General features: G+C 40.6%; 1 protein-coding gene across 9 annotated transcripts in view; it reads right to left on the bottom strand.

Moving 5' to 3' along the window:
* The window catches only part of map2 (microtubule-associated protein 2), a 63,980-nt gene that overhangs the window by 22,445 nt on the left and 18,808 nt on the right, over nt 1-22,727 (bottom strand). For all 9 annotated transcript variants that reach the window (XM_061792225.1, XM_061792216.1, XM_061792218.1 and 6 more), the window contains 4 exons: nt 13,576-13,708; nt 7,344-7,603; nt 3,096-3,185; nt 1,073-1,147 (listed from right to left, as the gene is read on the bottom strand). In XM_061792225.1, the coding sequence (XP_061648209.1) occupies nt 1,073-1,147; nt 3,096-3,185; nt 7,344-7,554 (376 nt within the window). In that variant the 5' untranslated portion in view covers nt 7,555-7,603; nt 13,576-13,708. The remainder of the gene's footprint in view (nt 1-1,072; nt 1,148-3,095; nt 3,186-7,343; nt 7,604-13,575; nt 13,709-22,727) is intronic.

Raw genomic sequence — 22,727 nt, 5'->3', positions numbered from 1 at the left:
AATTCAAGGAAATCAGAAAGGGGTTACAAAAAAGACATGACACACAAAAACATTGATGAGGTGACTGTAACTAGCAACTGATTAGAGACCAAGGTTATCAGGCCAGCTATATGTGGTCAAAGAAAGTGACTATACCTGTGTTGCTTAGCTAAAGAATGATATGAATGCTTGGTGAGGTATACCAAATAGGGTAATTAAACACCAACAATACTAAAACATGAAGCACAAAGCACAATTTCTATTGTCTGGGATAACAAAACCTGTCAAATTTAATGCCGTTGCCATAAACCAATCCTACTCTATCCTATTTCCCTTTTTAGGGTCCCTTTAAACCCAAAAAACACAAACCTCTCTGATGATTTGGTAGATAGTCAAGCATCATAACACAGTTACTATCATACAAATCCACATCTGTATTGCCCTATCAATCCCCTAACATTTAGAAGAACACTATTCTGTTATAGATTTGGGGGATAGTCACCTTGAATCAACACATTCAGCGAAGGTGACTAGCTACCTTACTAGAACTTGCACTCACAGAACTTGTTCTCACCGGCTTCAATCATATTCCTATTTTGAAGATTTAAGACAGAGATGCTCTTTTCACCATGAGTCATGTTTACAGTGCTGAGCCATAAAAGCCCAGAGTCACACACAGAAAACACTGACAGCTGCCAAAAAAAAAAAAAAAACACCATGAAGAGACAAGTAACAAGGACAGTTACAAGGCTTTCATATTATTATGTGGGGAAACAGAGTGATATGCAGGTTAGAGGGGAAAATGGAAGAAAACAATTATTAAAACCAGGCCTAACATGGTGGTTGTGCCATTCTTTCTTTTAGAGACAAATGAAAAATTGCATCATTTATTGTTTCAAAATGGAGCAGGAGAAAATCTGCGACTGAAATTAATGAAAATTAGCTCGTTATGAACTCTGAATGGTCTGTTGGGACAGAGCAATTCCTAAGATCTCAGCAATTCCAATTTGCTGATGATGCAAGAGGAGGAAAAAAAATATCCATTGGAGACACACTCTTACATACAATGCACGCTTGTAACTTTTTGGCCTACCTTGCTCAAGAGGACCAAATTGTTCTGCAGCAGGTGAAGGAGGCGGCGACGGAGGTAAATTGGTGGTGTCTTCAACTGCGTTTGAATATGGAGAATGATGATGAGCACCTTGCGGTTTGCGCTAAATGTTATGGTATTTGAATCTATTGTTGAAGATGTTATGCTTTTTTTTAATGAATGAAGATGTTATGCTAATACTGTATTTGTTCATTTTGTGCATGTTGAAGATGGAAGACAGCCTCGTCAGTTTACTCCTACTTAAAACATGAAAGCCAATACAAGAGCCGCATCAAAAGAATATGTCTTTACAAAGATGATAATGCTCAGTTTAAATTGACACTAGCAGAGAAGTTTTATTTTACTAACAATATTTGCTATTGTGGTTGCAGTTTGGGTGATGTATATCTGCACAGCAAAAACACATCTCTGTATGTTAGAGTACAGTTCAACCCGCACTACAAATTACAACCACTATAAAAAAAAAAAAAATACCACTAATAATAATAACTAAAACCGCTACATTGTTCACCTTTCACCCCTATTTCACAGATTTTGAAGCTATCCTTTTTTACTGGTTTTCACAGTATACAGGCAAGATACATACATTCCCGGTAGCCATTTTTACTTTCCTTTCCATAACAAGGAACAAAGCAACAACAATGGCGACCATGGAACAGTGTCTGCTAGAACTAATGGACCTAGATGACCAGATGATATGTTTAATTATGCTGCAAAATCAATCAAGAATGCGGCGGCGGCGGTGTTATGTGGAACTGAGAGGAACGCAGAGTACGTCATCACAGCATGTGACTAAAACGGACCAATCACGAAAGATGATGCAAAATTTTTTGCCGTGTGCGCGTTAAGTGACGCAGAGGGGCCGCCCTGGCCAATGCGTTGGTCAGGTGATGCAATGCGGGTGTTGTCGGTCGCGCGAGCGGGGGAGTATAGAGAGGCCTATAGAAGGTCCCCAACTGAGCTCCAGTAATAGTTGCTCCCACACAGCAGAGAGCATATATGTATGCCTGGGAGTATTGTTGTACTCTCTGTTTGTATGTGTTGCTGCTCTGTGTGTATTAAAGTAACTTTTTGAAGGTTTATATTTACTGTATCATCCATCCATCCAGTTTCTGAGCCGCTTCTCCTCACTAGGGTCGCGGGCGTGCTGGAGCCTATCCCAGCTGTCATCGGGCAGGAGGCGGGGTACACCCTGAACTGGTTGCCAGCCAATCGCAGGGCACATAGGAACAAACAACCATTCGCACTCACAGTCATGCCTACGGGCAATTTAGAGTCTCCAATTAAAGCATGTTTTTGGGATGTGGGAGGAAACCGGAGTGCCCGGAGAAAGCCCACGCAGGCACGGGGAGAACATGCAAACTCCACACAGGCGGGCCCGGGGATTGAATCAGGGTCCTCACAACTGTGAGGCTGACGCTCTAACCAGTCGGCCACCGTGCCGCCTTTACTGTATCATCTATGCCAATTTCCATTAATTGATCTAGGATGTTTCACATTACATATTTGTGTTAAGCTAGAAGACCAAATTCTATGGTTTGGTTGAACAGTTCGGTGTTTTTCCTTTTTGTTTGTGTCCCAATTTTAGAGTAAACTCCAACTGAAAGTGTTGCAAGAGAGCATGCGTTGCCTCTTATTTGTAGAATTGTGTGAATGAGAAAGGGAGAACAGGCGCTAAAGAATACGTTATAAAAGTGTGTTTTAATAAGTTTAAAATAGTTCAAAGTGTGTGGGAGGGATAAAACCATTTGAAACAATGTTTTTGCATATGGTCTCAAAAACAGGTTTTCACGTATCGTGGGCTGTTCTCAAATGTATTCTCCACAATAAATGGGATTCAGTGTATTTTAAAATCAAAACCTCTCACATTTGAATACAAACTAACCATGATTAAAGGTTTAAAAGGCAAACTATTTGATACAGCTCTTGTATTTCCTCTTCTAAGAGCAGAGTGTACCTTAATGTTGTTGCTGATGCATGTTTTTTGTGAGTGCGTGTGGCAAACCTGATGGCAGCCTTTGACTCTCCTGCTCCCCCTTTAGCACCGCCACTGCCTCGGCAGTCACTTCCTGCACGATCCTTGCAGACACTTGCTCTGAACACAGAAACATAAATGGAAATCTTTCTGATTACTAAATGATACTAGAAAAAAATATATTTTCCCCAACATTAACAGGAAAAATACAGTATGTCTGACTTTGGAGGTTCCATTGTATTATAAGAATGATTCCCAGTTTTGGTACCATGTAGTTATCCTATTAAGAATTAAAAAATGAATGTCTGGGAAGTTAATGTGTGTCTGCGTGTTTTTATTATTTTTTATTATATAATATTATTAATATTCTTAGACTATACAGGAATGCTTGAGCAGCAGTGAACAGTAGCAGATATTTTTAATGGGTCAGGGAACAAGAATAAACAAGCCACCACAACAAACTGATGACGATGACCTGTAAAACAGGAAATGCTATCCACAGAATTCACACTGAAAAATGATAATATTTTTTCTTCGGGTGAAGCGACTCCCTTCCAAAGCACAGTAATTTTCCCCTGCACCAACCAGTGGTGCCAAAACAGACAAACAGTGTATAATGTCATAAGCTAACAGGCACCAAGCACAGAGTACAAATAAATGCACAGTAGGTAATCAGCCCTGTATAAAGATGATTCTGCTGATCCTGTTCAGGGTTGTAGCGAGCCGAAGGCTGTCACAGCTGACTTTAGCTGAAAGGCAGGCCCACTGGCCTGAACGGGTTGACAGGGCGCATACAGTATAGAGACAGACCATTTTCACCATAACTGAGTGGGTAAAGATGATTTATATCTTTTAATAGATATAAATAAATAGATGCCCCCCCCCCCCAAAAAAAGGATGCTCTCAAAGGGTTTATTAATGCCGATCTTCATTCACAGTTGTGTTATAGTATTTGGACTATGAGGATTTCAGAGTCCTAATTTTGAAGCACTCTTCTGCATGGCAACAGGCAGTTATGACAGTTTGCGTCACACACGCATACGTGCACACACGCAGGCACTTACAAGGACACTCAATAGAACCCACTTACAAACCCATTACCCTACAACATGCATCAATAATTTTGTGTTGCTAAGCAACATCTGAGCACCTCTGCCCTGGAATAGCTGTTAATTTTTTTCTGATACAACACTGAACAAGAATGCCAGGTGAATGCAGGGTCAGACGCTGTAATGTCAAACCTCGTTTTATCCAGATCGGATCCAGCTTGCAAATTTGGCTTCTGTCTAAATCAAGGTAGTTTAAATCCTTGCCCAGCTATCTTTGTCAAATATTAACACAGCATGGTTGTAATTTATAATGAAAATAAAGGACCACACAAAAGAAAACACATTTAGCTCATGAACGTTCACAGGTGATAATGTTTTCATATCTGTAACTGATTGTCTTTTGCATCAAAGTTCTTAGGGTTCAGTGTGACAGAAAGATCTAGTGCACAAATTGATCGTAGTGTGAAAAAAATGACCTTGTCACTTCCACAAAGCATGCTAGCAGTGAGGAAAACTTGCTTGATCTGCCTCAGTCAGCATTTATCCAACACAAATATGTCACATGAAATAATGACCGACTTCATACTCAGGTCACAAATACGGTAAGGTTACATCATTTCTGCAATGAAAATGAATAATGTAGTCCTAAAGAGAATATAAAAGGCATATATTACCTGTGATAAAGATGAGAATGTTTAATCTCAAGGCAGAGAGTACGACGAGAAGACCAGAGTCAACAAAAACACACAAAGCGATAGACACACATGATTTGCCTTAGCAGGCTAAATGTGGCCCCCAGGCCTTGAGTTTGACACCTGTATTTTGGGATCATAGTTTGGGTTGTATTCAGGGTTGAAACTATTAATATAGACTTGTGATTCTCAGAGTGTGGTAGTGGTACACAGGCTCCCTGTTGTGGTACGCGAAAGAATCATGGGTTAAGTACTGGTATAATTCAGTTGTATTTAACTTTAAAAATTCCGCACATTTGTATTTGACCTTTAAGAGCAGTTTGTTTTTAACTTTTCTATGCAATACATTTTAATTTAAACATTAGTTAAGTGCAATTATTTTCTTTCTATATTTAAGAGCAGCATTATTGTTCAAACTGGTCATGATGATGGTACTTAAAGATCTAAGTATTTTTGAGGTGGTACTTGGTGAGAAAAGTATTAGTATTATATTGGCAATTGTTAAAAAAATAAGGGGCTACAGCTACTATTTGCAAATTTTGCAATAGTAGTCAGTAGTCAGTAACATGTTGCTCTTGCCCTCTTTGAGGCAATAAGAAAACAAAAAAACCAACATGGTGAGCTCCAGGCTGAACATAATGTCAAGGGGGCAATTTAGTGCTTTAAAGGTTCTTGTTGCATCTGAAGAGCTGACTCTCAGACCGCTGACGGCTGGAGGATTATCGAGTGTCAGCGATTCTTTGCAGTTATCCACAACATGTTGGAGTCACCTCGTATTGTGTGCTAGTTATGGGAATAAAAATCGATTAGTCAATTGATTGTTTCTTGAGAATATTGTTGATTGTGTGGAATTTTCCTGATCGAGCATTCGTAAAAACAAGGCTACGTTATGAAGTCAGCTATTTCTTGAAGCAATGGAAACAAAATGGAATGCGTTTTACTGAAGAAACCAGGACAGGGAACGTGCATTTAGACTCAACTGTTTTCGCCTTTGCTGGTTAATGAAGTAAGCCCAAAGTTGTACTGTACTACTCGTCATGTTTCATTGTTCTAATTTGTAAGAAAGTTGCAAAAAAGGGAAGGGAAAGAGTCAGTTTTGATCCGTCAAAGTACAAAAATTTACCCTCGAGAGCAATATTTGACTCAAAAGCCTTGTTTTGCACCATCCCTACAGTATGTACAGTACAAGTTTCAGTGTCCTTCATTAGCCACCAAAGTAGTTGAGCCATCACCCTAACCCTATAACCCCCTGTATATTTAAGCTCAACTACTTTGCTGGCTAATGAAGGAAGCTAAAAGTTGTATTGTACTACTTGTCATGTTTTGTTCTTCTAATTAGTAAGACAGTTGCAAAAAAGGGAAGAAAGAAGGTACCGTGATGCACCGTTTTTTTCCAGAGTGTAATGTAGTTAAAGTCCATTGTGGTTTATAATGGTGCTCAATGGATTTGATTTAATAGACACCTTGGCTAATTTGGAGGAAGAGGAAGAAGCGCCAGGCCGACTGGTTAGAGCGTCAGCCTCACAGTTCTGAGGAGCGGGGTTCAATCCCTGGCCCCGCCTGTGTGGAGTTTGCATGTTCTCTCCGTGCCTGCGTGGGTTTTCTCCGGACACTCCGGTTTCCTCCCACATCCCAAAAACATGCATTAATTGGAGACTCTAAATTGCCCGTAGGTGTGACTGTGAGTGCGAATGGTTGTTTGTTTGTATGTGCCCTGCGATTGGCTGGCAACCATTTCAAGGTGTACCCCGCCTCCTGCCCGATGACAGCTGGGATCGGCTCCAGAACGCCCGCGACCCTAGTGAGGAGAAGCGGCTCAGAAAATCGATGGATGGAAGAAGCGCCATCTGACACGCAGTCTCTAATGTGAGAGCCAAGATTTTTTTTTCAAATTGACCAAAGATCAGTCCTTTTCTTTCTGTTATATAATTTCTGATAATAACTGTTTGACTCTATAATTCAAAATATCATGATTCAATTCGGGTACCGATACCAATTAAAAACTAAACTAAAAGCAACATTTACTGAAACTACAGTCAAAAATATTTTCATCATGATTCAATTCTAGCACAGACATGACACTGGAATTGGTTCTTATCTATTTGTTAAGTAGAAGTCAAATGGTTAACAGTGCCAATGTGAGCTAAAGGCAAAAAAGAACAAAAGCTCTGGGAAAACAAATTGGTGGGGGACCCGTTGTCATGGTAACACCACTGGTGCATCACTGTTTCTGTCTCCAGGGTGTCGGTGAGGGTGAGCTGGGGGTTGAGGGGTAGAGAAACAGCTTTAAGATTGTAATTATGGCACGTATAATAACAGCACGTGATTCGGGTTGGGACTCAGCATGTCGCAAAACCCACGCAACCCAATAGATAGCGCACGTATGACACACACGCACAAACATCAGTTTCATGTATCATACCTACTTCTCTAACGAAATATATAGTAAAATATTACACACAGAAACCTGATGATGGTTTTTTTGTAAAGGTTTACACAACTCATCTACTGAGGTGCCGAACAAAGATTACACATACCTGCAGTTATAGCATGAGCACCGGTTAACTCCCCATTGAACCCGTTCTCCCTTGAAGAGAAGGGGGCAGAGGTCGCGTGAGTCCCACTAGTCTGGCATGTTCTGTACGACGAAGATGAGAAACCGTTGGCCCCATGGGTACCAGTGGGCTCCTGGCCCCCTGAGGGGTCCCACTGAGAGGCACTGTCTTCTGGCTGTCGGTCATCTGCCATGCTGGTTCAAGCTCACGACTGGGGAGGGGGGTGAGGGCTGTCTCTCCTTCTGTGAGGAAGGGAAGAGAGAGGCAGGCGTGGTAACAACTCAGCATGTTATTAAGTGTAAGTTAGCAATGTCAGCTAAAGGAGAGCGAAGGCAGACAGAAGAGGCTCGAGGACACGTCAAGATTCTGTTTGTCATAATCCCTGCTGCAGCCTCGCTCTCAATGTACAGCTGTTCTCGCTTGTGTAAGGGTGCTTGTGTTAAATGCCCACATGGACGAAACTGTTGGTACCAATCCGTTTAAGAAGGAAAAACTTACAATAGTTACTGAAATAACTTCAAATCGACAAGACGAAGTTGCATAAAGGAACAAGAAAACATTTACACTAACATTCACACCAATGACAATCTTTAATTAACCTAACATGCATATACACATGATATAGTTTCACAACTGAGTCAGTAAATTTGCACTAATATTAAACATTTTTCACAAAGGATAATGCCTGTGATTATTATATTGTCGACCTTATGTGTTGCTCCACCATTTGTGTTCAAATATCCATTGCTTACAGCAGGGGTGTCAAACTCATTTTTGTCACAGGCCACATCGTAGTTATGACTTCCCTCGGAGGGCTGCTACAACTGTGAACCCATATAAGTGAAAGATTACCTCATATACTGTAATTACATACAGTATACACAACACATTGATGAATAACCAGTTTTGAAATCAGAAGCCTATAAAACATGTTTTTCAACTATTACGTTTCTTTTCAAAGTGGGATTGGTATCAAAGAAATGCTTGCAAATATCTCAATGGTATTACACCAGAACACAATGAGCAATTTTGATTTGCTTTCACGGGCCACATAAAATGATGTGGCGGGCCAGATCTGACCCCCAGGCCACCAGTTTGACACCTGTGGCTTACAGCGACACCAATGCCATTCATTAGCCCGTCTATGGCATTTTGCATTGCTTGTTATCATTTAGTTTGGCAGTAAACTTCAACTGGGAGTGGCGATAAACAGCTTGAAGCCTCTTTTTTTTTTTTTAAATGCCCAACAGCTGCTTGTTGTTAAGCGAGTTGAGTTCACTGCCACCATACAGCGTTCACATCTCAAATGTTTGCTCGCGAGTCAATGCAAAAAATCCGGCTTATATCTCGAAAACGTCAGGGCACTTGTATCTCAAGGCACCACTCTAGCTTACTGTATACTGTATATTGTAGCAGTTCCTCTAAGGTGATTTACAGGAGCACTGTGAGTGAATTCTGCAGTTCATAGAGGCTGATGATACTTGTGTCCAACAGAGGGCAAAAAAAGAGTCGATAACTGCAGCCTGATAGTGGTGCTACATTGAGCATTGGTCATCACTGGACAGATCTCCTGAAGCCATGTGTCAATTCTTTGTGGCCCACTAAGAGGAACACCTCTAGCTGTACCATTCTCCTACCATACCATTACACCATTAAATCAATACAGGTCTGTCAAGTTAATAATTGACTCTTGGAGCATAAAATGTCTTAACGTTAGGAGGTGGTAATATTTAACTTGCCTTAGAGTACTGGTAACTGTACTTGATGGGAGAAATCTCAGACTGCTTTTACACCTGTACGTCACATTCTCTGGTCACCATTATGCAGTTTTGGGTCAAAACCATTCTTTTCATTCGGGCCCTCATCTGAACAGCACTCCTATTCATTCTTTTCATTCGGCTTTCTCACTGAAAACGAACTGCACCAGTTTGTTTGGAGACGTACCGAAAGGCAGTCAAAGACTTCGCTCCATACCAGAATTCAATCGTGGTACTCACACCTGACTAAATGAACTGCAATGAATAAAGTATGATTAAAACAGAATAAGGGGTGCTGTGAAAGTATCCTATGGATCATCAAAAACTTACTTGATAAGCACAACAATCTCACAAATAGAATACCAATGGATCAGTCTACCTGGCAGAGAATGATTGTGTTGAATATTTAATAGAGTGCTTAAACTCTTCTAGCCTAAATGAATAATAGTCTGGCTTTGCATGACTCAGCTCCAAACGGATATGGAAATGACAGCCCCATTGAGACTCCTCCACTCAGAATGCCATAATGGTATATCTCACTTGATGACTCCTTCACTGTCACAGCTTGCCTTCCACCACCGTGACCCTGCTCGGGCCCTCATCTGAACAGCACTCCTATTCATTAAAAGTCGTAAAATATCAAAATGAGGTTTCATCCTGTCTTGCTCCTGCCTGTCTGATAATGGAGGTCACTTTGTGTTTGGTGGTTGCCCTATACATCCAACTTGATCATCATCAGTGGTGGACTGGCTTGTAAGACAACCAACCATCTGTGTATTTTTTTGACAGGATCGCATCGTGCAGCGTGGTATAAAACTGCGATCCCCAGTTAGTGTCTTATTGTACACCAACTTAAAACGGTGCACATTGACGGATCATTTGCAATTAATTGCCCACATTTGAGGGAGTATTTTGGTGTATAGTATGCCATAGGCCAAATTGATTCTGAAAGAAAAGTCAAGTTTTTCTAACAAATCTATTGGGATGTCCTCATTTACTGTATGTTGAGCACTGTAAGTACACTGCAAGTCTGCTGCAATTGGCAAAAGGCCTGTGGCACTTATCCACAGGGATTCTCTCAAGTCTTGTCTCTGGGGGAGGAACAGATTTGAGTAAGCAGTGACATGATAGAGTGGGGTCCCTGCAAAATGCCAGAGTTGTACTAAAATTAATATGTTCATAAAGATAGAATCTATACATAAAATGAGAGCTGGAACCTAGTCAACACAATATTGAGCAATTGGTCTACGTGTCTGGCGGAGGAAATAAAAGCGTTTTAAGCACAATCACTATTTTAACTTTTCGTGTCTGTCATGCTGTTAAACCAAACTATTCAACAGAATTTGACTGGTTAGTTACTAAGCAAAATAATTTTATGCAAGTCCAATGTACACATATTTTGTTTAAGCTTGAAATTTATCTGTGATGAAAATTATAACTGCAAAACCATGAATGACTTCTTTGTTTTTTTTGTTTTTTTTCAGGAAAACATCTCCTGCCACAAAGTGTTGAACATATTGCAGTGTGAATCACATCAGAAGTGTTACGCACGCACAGAAGGCTGACTGGTTTGCTCTTTTCACCTGCTGCATGATGGCACACTGAAGAGGCATTTTCAAGCTCGAAATGCAAGGTGGTATAGCTAACCTTTAATGTACTATTCATTCAAACACTGCAAACAAACAAAATGCTACATTTCAGGCATCTTAGTGTTTTCTCCAAAAAGATAGTTATTTTGGAGATACAGAAATCTGGTTATTTTGTAGATATCACCTTTAATACAATATAATACTAGCTATTTCTCCTAATATTTTGAGTGTTGTTAACTTAGCTATTTACAAAAGGAAATATTGGGCTTTTTTAACATGAGGGAGGATGTACTGTTCTTTACAGTATCTGAATATATTTTGGCTCACAGTTTTTGAACTTTGAGTTGGGTATCCAGATTATTTTTCCAATGGTCTTTCCATTACATTTTGTAGTCACACAGTGACACTGGAAATCACCCCAAAAAAAAAACCTATACTATATTATCATACAATAAATGCATGGTTGTAGACCTTGATGTACAGTATCTCACTGTCTTATCCTCCAAATGATACCAATGCCAATATGCACCATAAGTTGTTCAACAGAACAGTCAGCTCAAATTAAAATGTCTTTTGAATGATACTGCATCAATACCTATCTAGAAACATAATTTTGATCATTAATGTGGATTCAAATTACTGATTAAGATGAGGACGAAGCAGTATTACTATAAATTATTGCAAATTGCTGGTTGGCAGACCAGATGTTACAAACGTGCAGGCTTCTACTGGACACATTCAGCACAGAAGGTTCAGCACCTTGGTGAAGGTCACCTTAACAATAATTGACATGAGCTGGGAGGTAGTCATTCTATCACATTCCCCGGGAAGATACAATCCATAAGGAATGACTGGCTTAGTCGATAGAGTGGAGACTGCGCTGACAGTACCGGGTTGCAGGTCAATCAATGCACGCGCACGCGCACACTTGCCACAAATTGTTATCGCTACAAAGCACATTCTTATAAAGTGGTTTCTGGCCTGAATCAGGTCTGGTCCACCGTGTGACTCTGTTTAGTGAATATGAACAAATGACAATACCAGCAAGGCTAATTATGCAATGTTTTTTCCTGAAGGCTCTGATATGTGTCATTAGTCTAATTTCTTTGCTTCTTTTTTTTTCACCCATGAGTCTTCCTTCCACCTGTTCTTTCTTCCTACCTCTTTACCTTCCTCATAGCATTGTCCTTCCACCTACACACTCCTCCCCCAGCTTCCATCAGCTTTCATCTATCCCCTCCTCTTTGCTTTCGCTGCCTTTTTCCATCTCCCTCCTACGTTCTGAACACATTCACATGCCAACATCTCAGTGTGTGTGTGTGTGTGTGTGTGAGAGAGAGAGAGAGAGAGGGAGAGAGAGAGGGAGAGAGAGAGAGAGAGCACGTCACACAGATGCTGCATTGCAGGGCTCTCCTCTCAGGGCCGCCTCACTGCAGGAGCTGGAGAGCTGCAAAGGGGCTTAATTGCACACAGCCTCTTGTTATATTCATAATAATATTTATAACTCGCATCATCTGCGCAAATATGACAAATTGAACCGTTAATGAAAAGGCCCGACTCACCAGCTACCATAAATTTTGACTGCAAAAAAGGCAACGATGTTGAGGCAGCTAACGTGAGCTTAAGAAGCCTGGCGGGTGTCCTGTCCTAGAAAGGCTTCACCATGGCTTCTGAGTTAAAAAGCTGCTGCCTCCAGCTTCATATTTACTGGGTATTAGTGTATACATGAGAGTGCTATCAATCATATCAATGCAACACAGTGGTACATGGACTTTGCACGTCCGCCTCACAGGAAGAATTCTCCAGTTGGGATGTAAATTCTTGGTTTGCAACCTGTCTGGACTTTGTACAGTCTCCCTACTTACGTCCACACTGCATGTAAAAAACTCATAAACTTTCTATGGATCCTATAGACTTAAGCAATGTTGGTCCTAATCGTGTAGGTTGAATGCAGCAGGCAAAGTCCTCTGGTCCAGCACTCAGTGATAAAATTGTTTGATGAAAATGTCATTTTCAAACTCTATGGAAAAGGCTTTGATGCCCTTAAAATTTAGCTATCCATCCATTTTCCATACGGCTTATCCTCACTAGGGTCGCAGGCGTGCTGGCACCTATCCCAGAAGACTCTGGGCAAGAGGCAGGGTACACCCTGAAAAGGTCACCAGCCAATCGCAGGGCACATACAGTACAGTATAGAAAAACAACCATTAACACTCACATTCACACCTACGGGCAATATACAGTCTTCAATTAACCTACCATGCATGTTTTTGGGGTGTGGGAGGAAACTGGAGTCCACAAATTAAATAGACTCCAGAAACCACAAATAAAAAGACTCTTATCCAACCCCCATCACCAATCTCACTACCTGGAAATTTGTGCAGGAAACAATGAGAGCCCATAAAAGCGTGACTGCCTTTCAGCGGACCTTGGTGTTGATCGTCTCACGAAAGCAGCTCTTCTCTTCCCACTCAATACCCACTTCCCACTCAGCTCCTAGCAGCCTGCACTCACATGTACATCCACCCACACGGCCACTGCTTTTATGGAGGTAACAGACATCCACTCTCTTGCTTTCTTTTGCTCTTCCTCTTTCATTCCATACAAAGTGTTTCTTTTTTACCTATTTGACAGGTACACAGTACATCTGTGAAGTGTTCAAAGATGAGATAAGAAACATATTTCTTTGTTATTATTATTATTATTATTACAATGGCATTATTATACAAACTAGGAACCCAATTATGGAACTGAACTTTTTTTTTGCTTTTCTTTTTGAGTTTCTTCCCTTAAACCTATTAGTGATATTAAAAAGTATCAAACTGCAGCAGCATTACAATAAATCATGAAAAGAAGACGTGTATTTACCTGATTCGCCGGTGTGGGACTTGCCAATGAATCAAAGCCACGTTTAAAAATTGATTTCCTTTGTCTTTTGATGACTGATTTGAAGACTGTCACACCAGGAGTCAAAGCCCAACGTGTGACTTCCCAGATGAACCTAGAGATTACAAGATTATAAAAAACAAAACAAAACAAACAAACAAAAAAGAGTATCAGTTTCATATTTAGTATCAGTTTCATATTTAGGGTATTTTTCTTGAACTTCCATCTGTATATTTATAAATGAACAGAATCTCTTCTGCTATTCACCTGTAAAGGTTAAGAAAACATTTGTGACATGGTAGACAAATTTCTTTTGTCTAATATCACCTACAAACGCACACACACACATGCGCGTGCACAAACACACACACACACTGGAATTCCTATCCACGGTTGATTTGACTTGATCTTCTATAAACAATAAATAAAAATGTAGTCTGTTGAGTTCAGAGATTTCATCAAATTACATGAAAAATCTGACGAATTAAAAAATTTAACCTGTAGCCGACTAACATCAATTAAGGCCATTATATGTGTTAAAGCTTGCTGAAAGACTACAGGAACTCAACAACTTTTTTTTTTCTTTTTTAGCAGATAAGTTATATTTTAGGTATGCCCATCAATAAGCCTGAAGTCTGGGAACCCAACCCCAACCCCCCAACCCCCACCCCCCTCCACACACACACACACGCAAGTAAAGGCTTACATGTATTGGCATAAGACTTTGGGTGTATCATTAAATGGAAATGCTGAATGGTGACATTGAAGTCAGCCTTCCCTGCTTGGACGGTGATGAGAGGGCTGATACCACTGTCATGCCTGTACCATAAATACACACCGGAAGTCAGGAAAGGACTAGGTTAATTCAGCATTAAGACTTCAATCGCTTGAAACACACTCTCTGACGGGAACACAAAATCTACATAACAGCATCTCTACAGCTCACTGTGAAGGTGTGGCGTGCTTGAGGCTGCGGTTCTTATAAGTCTTCTGTCAGTCAGTCTGTCTGTACAGGTATATTTAAGATTTTCAAACAGCTGTTTTTGAAGTAGCATCTACTAGGTTTCTTGTTTGGGGTAATGGGGAAGCTCACACAGAAGTGAGAATTCTCAGTTTTGTGAGACTGTCTCGCTGTACTATCTAGCAGAGCACTTTCTACTGGCAAGTGAGCCATATAGCTATTCAAAGGAGGTGTAGAGTTTAAACAGCAATATTTGGAACTCATTACATTTCGCTTGCGACATAAAGTAAATGCTCAAAGTGCTTTTTGAGAAGGCCTAATAAAGACCTTTGGTGACTGTTAGGAAGAGGGAATTTCAATTTAGGTGAGTGGTGACAGTGTTAATGAGAAAGTTATCAGAACACCTATGGCTGCACGGTAGATGAGGCAGTAAAGTTATACAGTATGTGTTGCGGTCAAATAACACCATGGTTCTTTTGACGAGACATAAACATGGAGTCATCAGCAAGTCAGACCTGGAACAGTACAGTGAACCTATGCTAATTGTGGCGGATACGTTCCAGACCCACCGGCAATAGGTGAACATCCACAAAACAGAGTCTGTGGGTTTGCCTTAAACATCTACTAAACCAAAGCTGAACTAGCATGCAGCATAAAAACTGCAAATCGAACCACACCAGATTGAAAAAGACTTCCTGACTTGAGTTTTCATTTGGAAGTTGACTACAAGAAGCCGGCAGACCATAACAGCTGAGTGCCTTTGTGCAACATATTTGCCAAAATTTACTGTTGGGTGGACTGATGTCATAGTTCAGCCAGAAAAAGCCCAATGGCACCACAAAAAAACACCACCTATAGTAGAGGCAGAAATACTTCACAGATTAAAGCCAGCAACTAACTCACGCACTGATGACTTGAGTGATAGAAGAAAAAAAAGCTCAAGGACCAGTGACTGATTTACACTTAAAATAGACTTAAATAAAATGAAAAAAAAAAAGGTTTCCCTTCCCATGAAGTCGCTGTCAAGCAGAAACCTTAACATGTCCAAAAGGGGTTAGTCAGTCCCTATATTAAGCAATCAAAAATGTTGAAAATAGCTTGATACCAAATCTAGCAACTCTATTGGGCACTTCAACTGTCTGAGGAGTGTCGTAGAACTGCACCTCTTCTTGACCCCACAGGGGCCTCACGCCATTATGTTGCCTCAAGATTTAAAGTCACACAATCGGAGAACGTCGGATCCGAGTTAGGCTTGTGGATAAAAATCAAACATTAATCAAACATTTGCCAAATCGGGTGCAGTGTACAGATCACTTAAATCAACTCAATTCGAGTCAGACCTAATTGAAATACAATAGTTCAACAATGACCCATCTTCACATATCCATCTACCGAAGGGAGGCGGGGGAAACACCAGCACACCAGCACCAACACACCAGCAGTACAAAAAAGCTAAAACACCTGTGGTGAAGCCAATGGTAAAGCCAAAACTACAGTGAAAGAATATAGACCATTAAAAATGAAGTAAAGATTGTACTTTACAGGTTAGCAGATTAAATCGGGATAACCAAAGTCAACAGCACCCAGTGGCGACACATACTGTAAATTAGGTTTAAGGCACTTGGTCTGAATGACAAACTAGAGGTTGCCCGCGCTGTGTCTGTGAGAGCTGGCCGGAACAGAAACAAACAAATGAACAAGCGAGTCATTGTTAGTGAATAATCATTTTAACTGAGATAAATATTTTTGATTGTGGAAAAACAATGTGATAAACAGTGAGAAAAATTGTGAGTCCTCTCGTCTGTCACTCTCCTTTTAACATGTAAATACAGTGGAACCTCAGTTTTGGTATGTCCTAGTTTTTGTATGATTTGACTTTTTGTTTTTCATCAAAACTGTGTCCCTATTTTCATAGATTCGCTCAGTTTTCATACAAAAACTAAAACAATGACTTGATCATTCATTTTCCAGAATCGAAGCATAAGGCATATTCCAGAGTACAAGCTTTTATTAACAACTCAAGGCAATAACACCCCCCCCCCCCCCCCCCCCCCCCCCGGTCTGCTCTGCAACACTCGGGCAACATTGGCTTAACATATCCTGTCAAAAGACCTTTAAAATAAAAGTATGAAGTATAATAGCACAGTTTCAGCATACTTTCTTTGGACCCATGGTGGCTTATATACCAGTTGTACTGTATAAACAACCACAACAGACTTTTGTCCTTATAATACACAAAACAAAAGAGGATGGAGGAGTTCTGTCAGAGAGGGGCAAGAAAAAGATGCTGCAGCCAAGCCAAAGAGAAGCAGTAATCTCACGCTAACACTGCCAAGTAATTTCACTGCATTCATCTCGAATCTATTTGAAGTGCTTTGAATATAATTAATTTCAATTCAGAAATTTTCAAGGACACTGCGGGATACTTCAGCCGCCTACATACAAATATACATTTACTGGCAAAGCAGTTCTTTGTCCTTAAACTACACTTTTGTTATTTTAATCATGTCATGATTGGAAGTTTCAACCAGCTCTACACAACACATGCACAGTACAGGCTTGTATTACATTATTTCCTGTAATAGAGCTCTGTGAAATTCTTGAATCATTAAATATACTGTCAGTCGAAACACACAATGGAAACACTGACACAATGTGCAAATCAACAAATCTTTAAAACATAGTATGACTGCATGAAGTATAATATATTGTGCACTACATCACTTCCCTAGTCTGGTTATTATGAACCTTTGGAGACAAACTGGTTATACCCAAACAAAGAATCCTACAAGAATGATGCTAGGATGAACAAATTACAATTTGGAATATACAGTCGTTAATACTGATATGTACATTAATATATACAGAGGGATTCAAAATATCACCCGTATACATTCAACACAAGAGCTTCATTACTTCTAAGTGTATCATATTACTACTAGAGTACTTTTTTTTTTTTTTTTGTCAAGCATCTTCACTGTCATTATTATGTGTGAAGGTTTTCTACACACACACAATTCACACTATTATGCACACAATCAAAGCACTTTGTTCATCTCATGGGACTACACATCCAGCAGCCACCTGTCAGTTTGAATGTGATCAGCAGAGTGTAATGTGAGTGCGTGTGCATGCGCGTGTGTGCGTGTGTGTGTGTGTGTGTGTGTGTTTATGCTTAAAGTGTTTTCTTATTGTTTAATGTTTTGTATTTACGTAACGAATGTGTGTATTTATATGTAACTGAACATTTGTGTGACCGATGTGTGACGTTCAAATGAACGTGTAGATGGGAATTAACAGGATATGCACATGATTGATTCATGAACCAAAATGATTTTTATAACTATTACCCTCTCCCCAACACACACACACACGCACACACGCGCGCACACAAACATTTAGTTAAAGCCATTGTTCATCTCAATGCAAGTGTAAAAAATAATGAAATAATATTTGAAATGAAGAAAATCTGGGCGGCACGGTGGACGACTGGTTAGAGCGTCAGCCTCACAGTTCTGAGGACCCGGGTTCAATCCCTGCTCCCGCCTGTGTGGAGTTTGCATGTTCTCCCCGTGCCTGCGTGGGTTTTCTCCGGGCACTCCGGTTTCCTCCCACATCCCAAAAACATGCACGTTAATTGAAAACTCTAAATTGCCCGTAGGTGTGAATGTGAGTGCGAATGGTTGTTTGTTTGTATGTGCCCTGCGATTGGCTGGCAACCAGTTCAGGGTGTACCCCGCCTCCTGCCCGATGATAGCTGGGATAGGCTCCAGCACGCCCGCGACCCTAGTGAGGAGAAGCGGCTCAGAAAACGGATGGATGGAAGAAAATCTGTGATTTTCAATTAAGGGGCTTTTTACATGGGAATATTAAATTAAGAATTTCATTAAATAAGGATTGTAAAAAAAACGTTGTTTTGTCCACTGCCAACATTTTTGACCTGGAAAACACAAATATTGGATGTTTTGGAAAACATGATGGCTAAAGAAACAAGCAGAGTTGGAATACTTGAATAAGTCCAATTTCAAACTAATATTAATGGAGACCAAGGTGATTCAGCTTTTACAAAGACCCAGAAGGACAAGCAGTTGTGCAGTGAATGTGAACTGGCCTTGCCTTTTTTGCAGATGTGTGTCCATGAATAGGGTTGTTTTGACAGTGTTATCATCCATCCATTTTCTGAGCCGCTTCTCCTCACTAGGGTCACGGGCGTGCTGGAGCCTATCCCAGCTATCATCAGGCAGGAGGCGGGGTACACCCTGAACTGGTTGCCAGCCAATCGCAGGGCACACACAAACAAACAACCATTCGCACTCACAGTCACACCTACGGGCAATTTAGAGTCTCCAATTAATGCATGTTTTTGGGAGGTGGGAGGAAACCGGAGTGCCCGGAGAAAACCCACGCAGGCACGGGGAGAACATGCAAACTCCACACAGGTGGGGCCGGGGATTGAACCCTTGTCTTCAGAACTGTAAGACTGACGCTCTAACCAGTCGGTCACCGTGCCGCCTCAGTGTTATCATCCTTACATAAAACTTCATGAACTGAAATGAAAAAAACCATTCCATTTTTACAATGTCGTGTCCCCACATGTGCTCAGTCTAGTCATGGCTTCTCCCGGGAAAAGATATTTTACTGTTTTAGCCTTAATCTCCCTCATCATTAACCTGCTCTTTCCCTGAAAGAAATCATCGTGTGAGCTACCATGTATGCTTTCATGTGTGTAAGCAACTAGTTTTCCTAATTAAAGAATATCCTATACGCAAAGCTTCCAGGGCCCTTCTAATGAAGAGGTGTGTAAATGAGCTTCACAAATTCAGTGCAAGCTCAACTCAAGTCTTGGAAACTCCAAACCAATTTAATGCATGCTTCATCATTCACACTTTGTAGCCATGCAGAGTACTTAAAGTTCATGTTTATGGAATTTGATTAAAAAGTAGATATGAAACCTCAAGAAAACAGCTGAAACAAGCTGGTTGTAGTTGCCAAGCCTCTTATTCAGCATAACACTAAAACATAAGGCTTAATACTAATACGTCCATAAAACATTTCTTACCTTTGTTCTTAGAAAGGATCACGAGAAAGAATCTAAGTGGGATTACTGAAGAGTTATTATAATGATAATGACATAATGGTATTCAAAATCCTATAATATTCACAGAAATCAATGTGCATTATTGTGTTCCACATGGCCCGTTGCAGGGCACATTAATTTAGCTTGCGCAGTGTGACTTATCAAACATGAGACTGATTACGCATCTATTAAAAACAGCGTCTGAAATGCAGGTGCAAAGCAGCAATGCACAGCAGTACCAGTGTAGCGCAGGCAAAAATGAGACGCGGTGGGTATCATGTGTCCGCTCATGTAAACATTTTTTTAAATGCCTGAGACAAAAACTATTGTGACATATTGTCTATTGCGCAAACCAATTTTGGAGCTTTTGAAGCATCTAAGGCGTGACTTGGAGCCCGTCACAAGGAGTCATGCCATATTGACTTCCTCAAAATTATCGCAGCAATCTCCCACTATTTGGGATCTTAGTAAATCAGACCCTAAATGTATTCTGTGGGCTGTTTTAAAAAATAAATAAATGAAGACATACATTGGTGAATGACATAATCTCCTTGTGGAGCTTTAACTAACTTATTTTGGGAGAGACAGTTAAAAAGAAAATCTGTAAAAAGCGGATATAGCAGGCTGTCATTGGACTGAGACATTCAGTTTCCACAACTTGCTCTATAATAATGTTTGCAGTAGGCTTTACACGATCAGGATTTTTGGCGCCGATCACCTATCAGTGAGTTTTAAGAAACCGATAACCGATCACAGATCTGATCACAAGATGGAGAAATGTGTCTATTTAAATGACTTGTTCATTTATTGTATATACTTGTGTACTTAATTGCTCAAAAAATTATATTTACAATAAATAATGTATCTTTGGGCGGCACGGTGGACGACTGGTTAGAGCGTCTGCCTCATAGTTCTGAGGACCGGGCTTCAATCCCCGGCCCCACCTGTGTGGAGTTTGCATGTTCTCCCTGTGCCTGCTTGGGTTTTCTCTGGGCACTCCGGTTTCTTCCCACATCCCAAAAAAAACATGCATGGTAGGTGAATAAAGTCTCTAAATTTGTTCGTTTTATTATGCCAGTGAGGCATAGAGACAAACAGAACAAATAAATGGTCTTCTATTAGATGGCAGTAATTAATGTATCCACTTTTTGTGACATTTTTGTTTGTTGGTGTGCCGTGAGATTTTTCAATTGTAAAATATGTGCCTTGGTTCCATAATGGTTGGAAATCACTGCTCTAGTCATGTCATGTATTGTAATCAGTCAGGTCAAACCAACATTACAACATGACAGAAATAATGGGTGCTAACTTACTGTAATTAAATTACTTTATTGTAATTAAATTACTTCACACACACCAAAACTTTAGAGCATGATTCGACAGAATGCCTGCATGTTCGCTTACAGCAGTTAGTGCTAACGTTTTTTACCTGCTTGCAAGCCGTGTCGTATTAAAAGTACGTGAACATACCTCAAGCAATCCTTGAATGAAAGTCCTCTCCCGAGCACCGTTGACCCCCAACACAAGTTTTTCCCCATTTTGTTCTTACAAACACACGGCACGATCCATTAGTGTTGTCGTCGCCATGGTAACGAGTGTATCCGGTCGCGTTTGTGTTGACAAGATGAAGCCCAGTGATCGTAAAAAATGGGATGCGGTGGTATAGGAATACAAGATTTTATTGCAGTAGTCTGACATAGTGTAATCGTGAAAGACCAAATGTGTCTTGTAGTCTGATCCGGTTACCTCGTCTGTCCCACACCCACGACATGTTTTTTTATTTTAGTTTTTAAAATAACTTTATTTGTGTTCAGATTGTGCCCTGCGACTGGCTGGCGACCAGTTCAGGGTGTAGTCCGCCTCTCGCCCGAAGTCAGCTGGGATAGGCTGCAGCGCCCCGCGACCCTAAACAGGATGAGCGGTGTTGAAAATGGATGGATGGATGGAGGTCAGATATTTACAGTACTACGTCAAAAGACATGCGACAAGGCACAAAAATAAACTAGCTTTTGGATTTGAATATACTGTACATGACGGTGACGTGGAGTAAATGTCTTTTGCGGAGCCGATCAATGACGTCATTGATCGGCTCCACAAATTTTGACATTAAAGCCGACTAGCCGATCAGCATAAAAAGCTAATTATCAGCCGATACCGATCAGACCGATCAGAATGGTGTAAAGTCTAGTTTGCAGTGCTGTAAAGCCCAATAAGCCTCGTCATCCACAGCTGCACTGTAAGTCTGGCCTTGTCGTAGTGTGTATGGATCAAGACAAGTTTTAATAACATGCAGCAAAGAGATAGAGAAGGGCCCTGACTGGCAGATATGAGAGGAGATGAGAATATGACGAGACAGTGACACAAAGACGAGAAACGATGCGTAGGTGGAGAAGCTCATGAAGAAAGACATGGAACAAATAAAACAGGATAGCCGGAGAGATGTGGTGGGTCTAAAGCGTTATACCACTTCTGAGGAGAAAAAAAACATAATGAATAAACAGTCACTAACATTATTTCACCTTAACTGCACTCCTTCATCATCCCTCTTTGCCGTTCTATCCTAAAATCTGCTTCATTTGAAATTGACATTTGAGGAAATGTCCTTAAACAAGGGCTGAGAAAGTCTTTAATTTCATATACTATCTCTTATCGTAATATATGACGGCTTCCAGATGTCAACCCTTAAAAAAAAAAAAAAAGTTTTAAATATACATTTGAATTCACAATTCTTCCTGAAATTCTTTTTAGTTGAATATTATGCCGTGGGCCAATGGTTAAGATCATCGCCTGCCACCGTGGGGGACCTAGGTTCAAAACCCCGACTGGACCATCCTCCAACATCCCCCGGACTCATGGCTGTGGTGTCCTGGAGCAAGACACAGTTGCCCCCTGCTCCAGTGTGTTCCACTAACGTGTATGTGTTCACTGTGATGGGTTAAATGCAGAGAACAAATTTTGTGTGCATGCATGCATGTTCATGACAATAAAAGATGATTCTGATTTGATGTTTCCCGCTGAGTTCATACAAGCACTGCACACAAATACAAATATGTAATGTAATGTTTGCAACCACGTTATGGTTCACATAAGAGGCAA

The sequence above is a fragment of the Phyllopteryx taeniolatus genome, chromosome 12, assembly GCF_024500385.1.
Source record: "Phyllopteryx taeniolatus isolate TA_2022b chromosome 12, UOR_Ptae_1.2, whole genome shotgun sequence".
In the NCBI taxonomy this organism is placed as follows: Eukaryota; Metazoa; Chordata; class Actinopteri; order Syngnathiformes; family Syngnathidae; genus Phyllopteryx; species Phyllopteryx taeniolatus.
The sequence above is the reverse complement of the archived record's forward strand: the minus strand, read 5'-3'. Positions and strand labels throughout refer to the sequence as shown.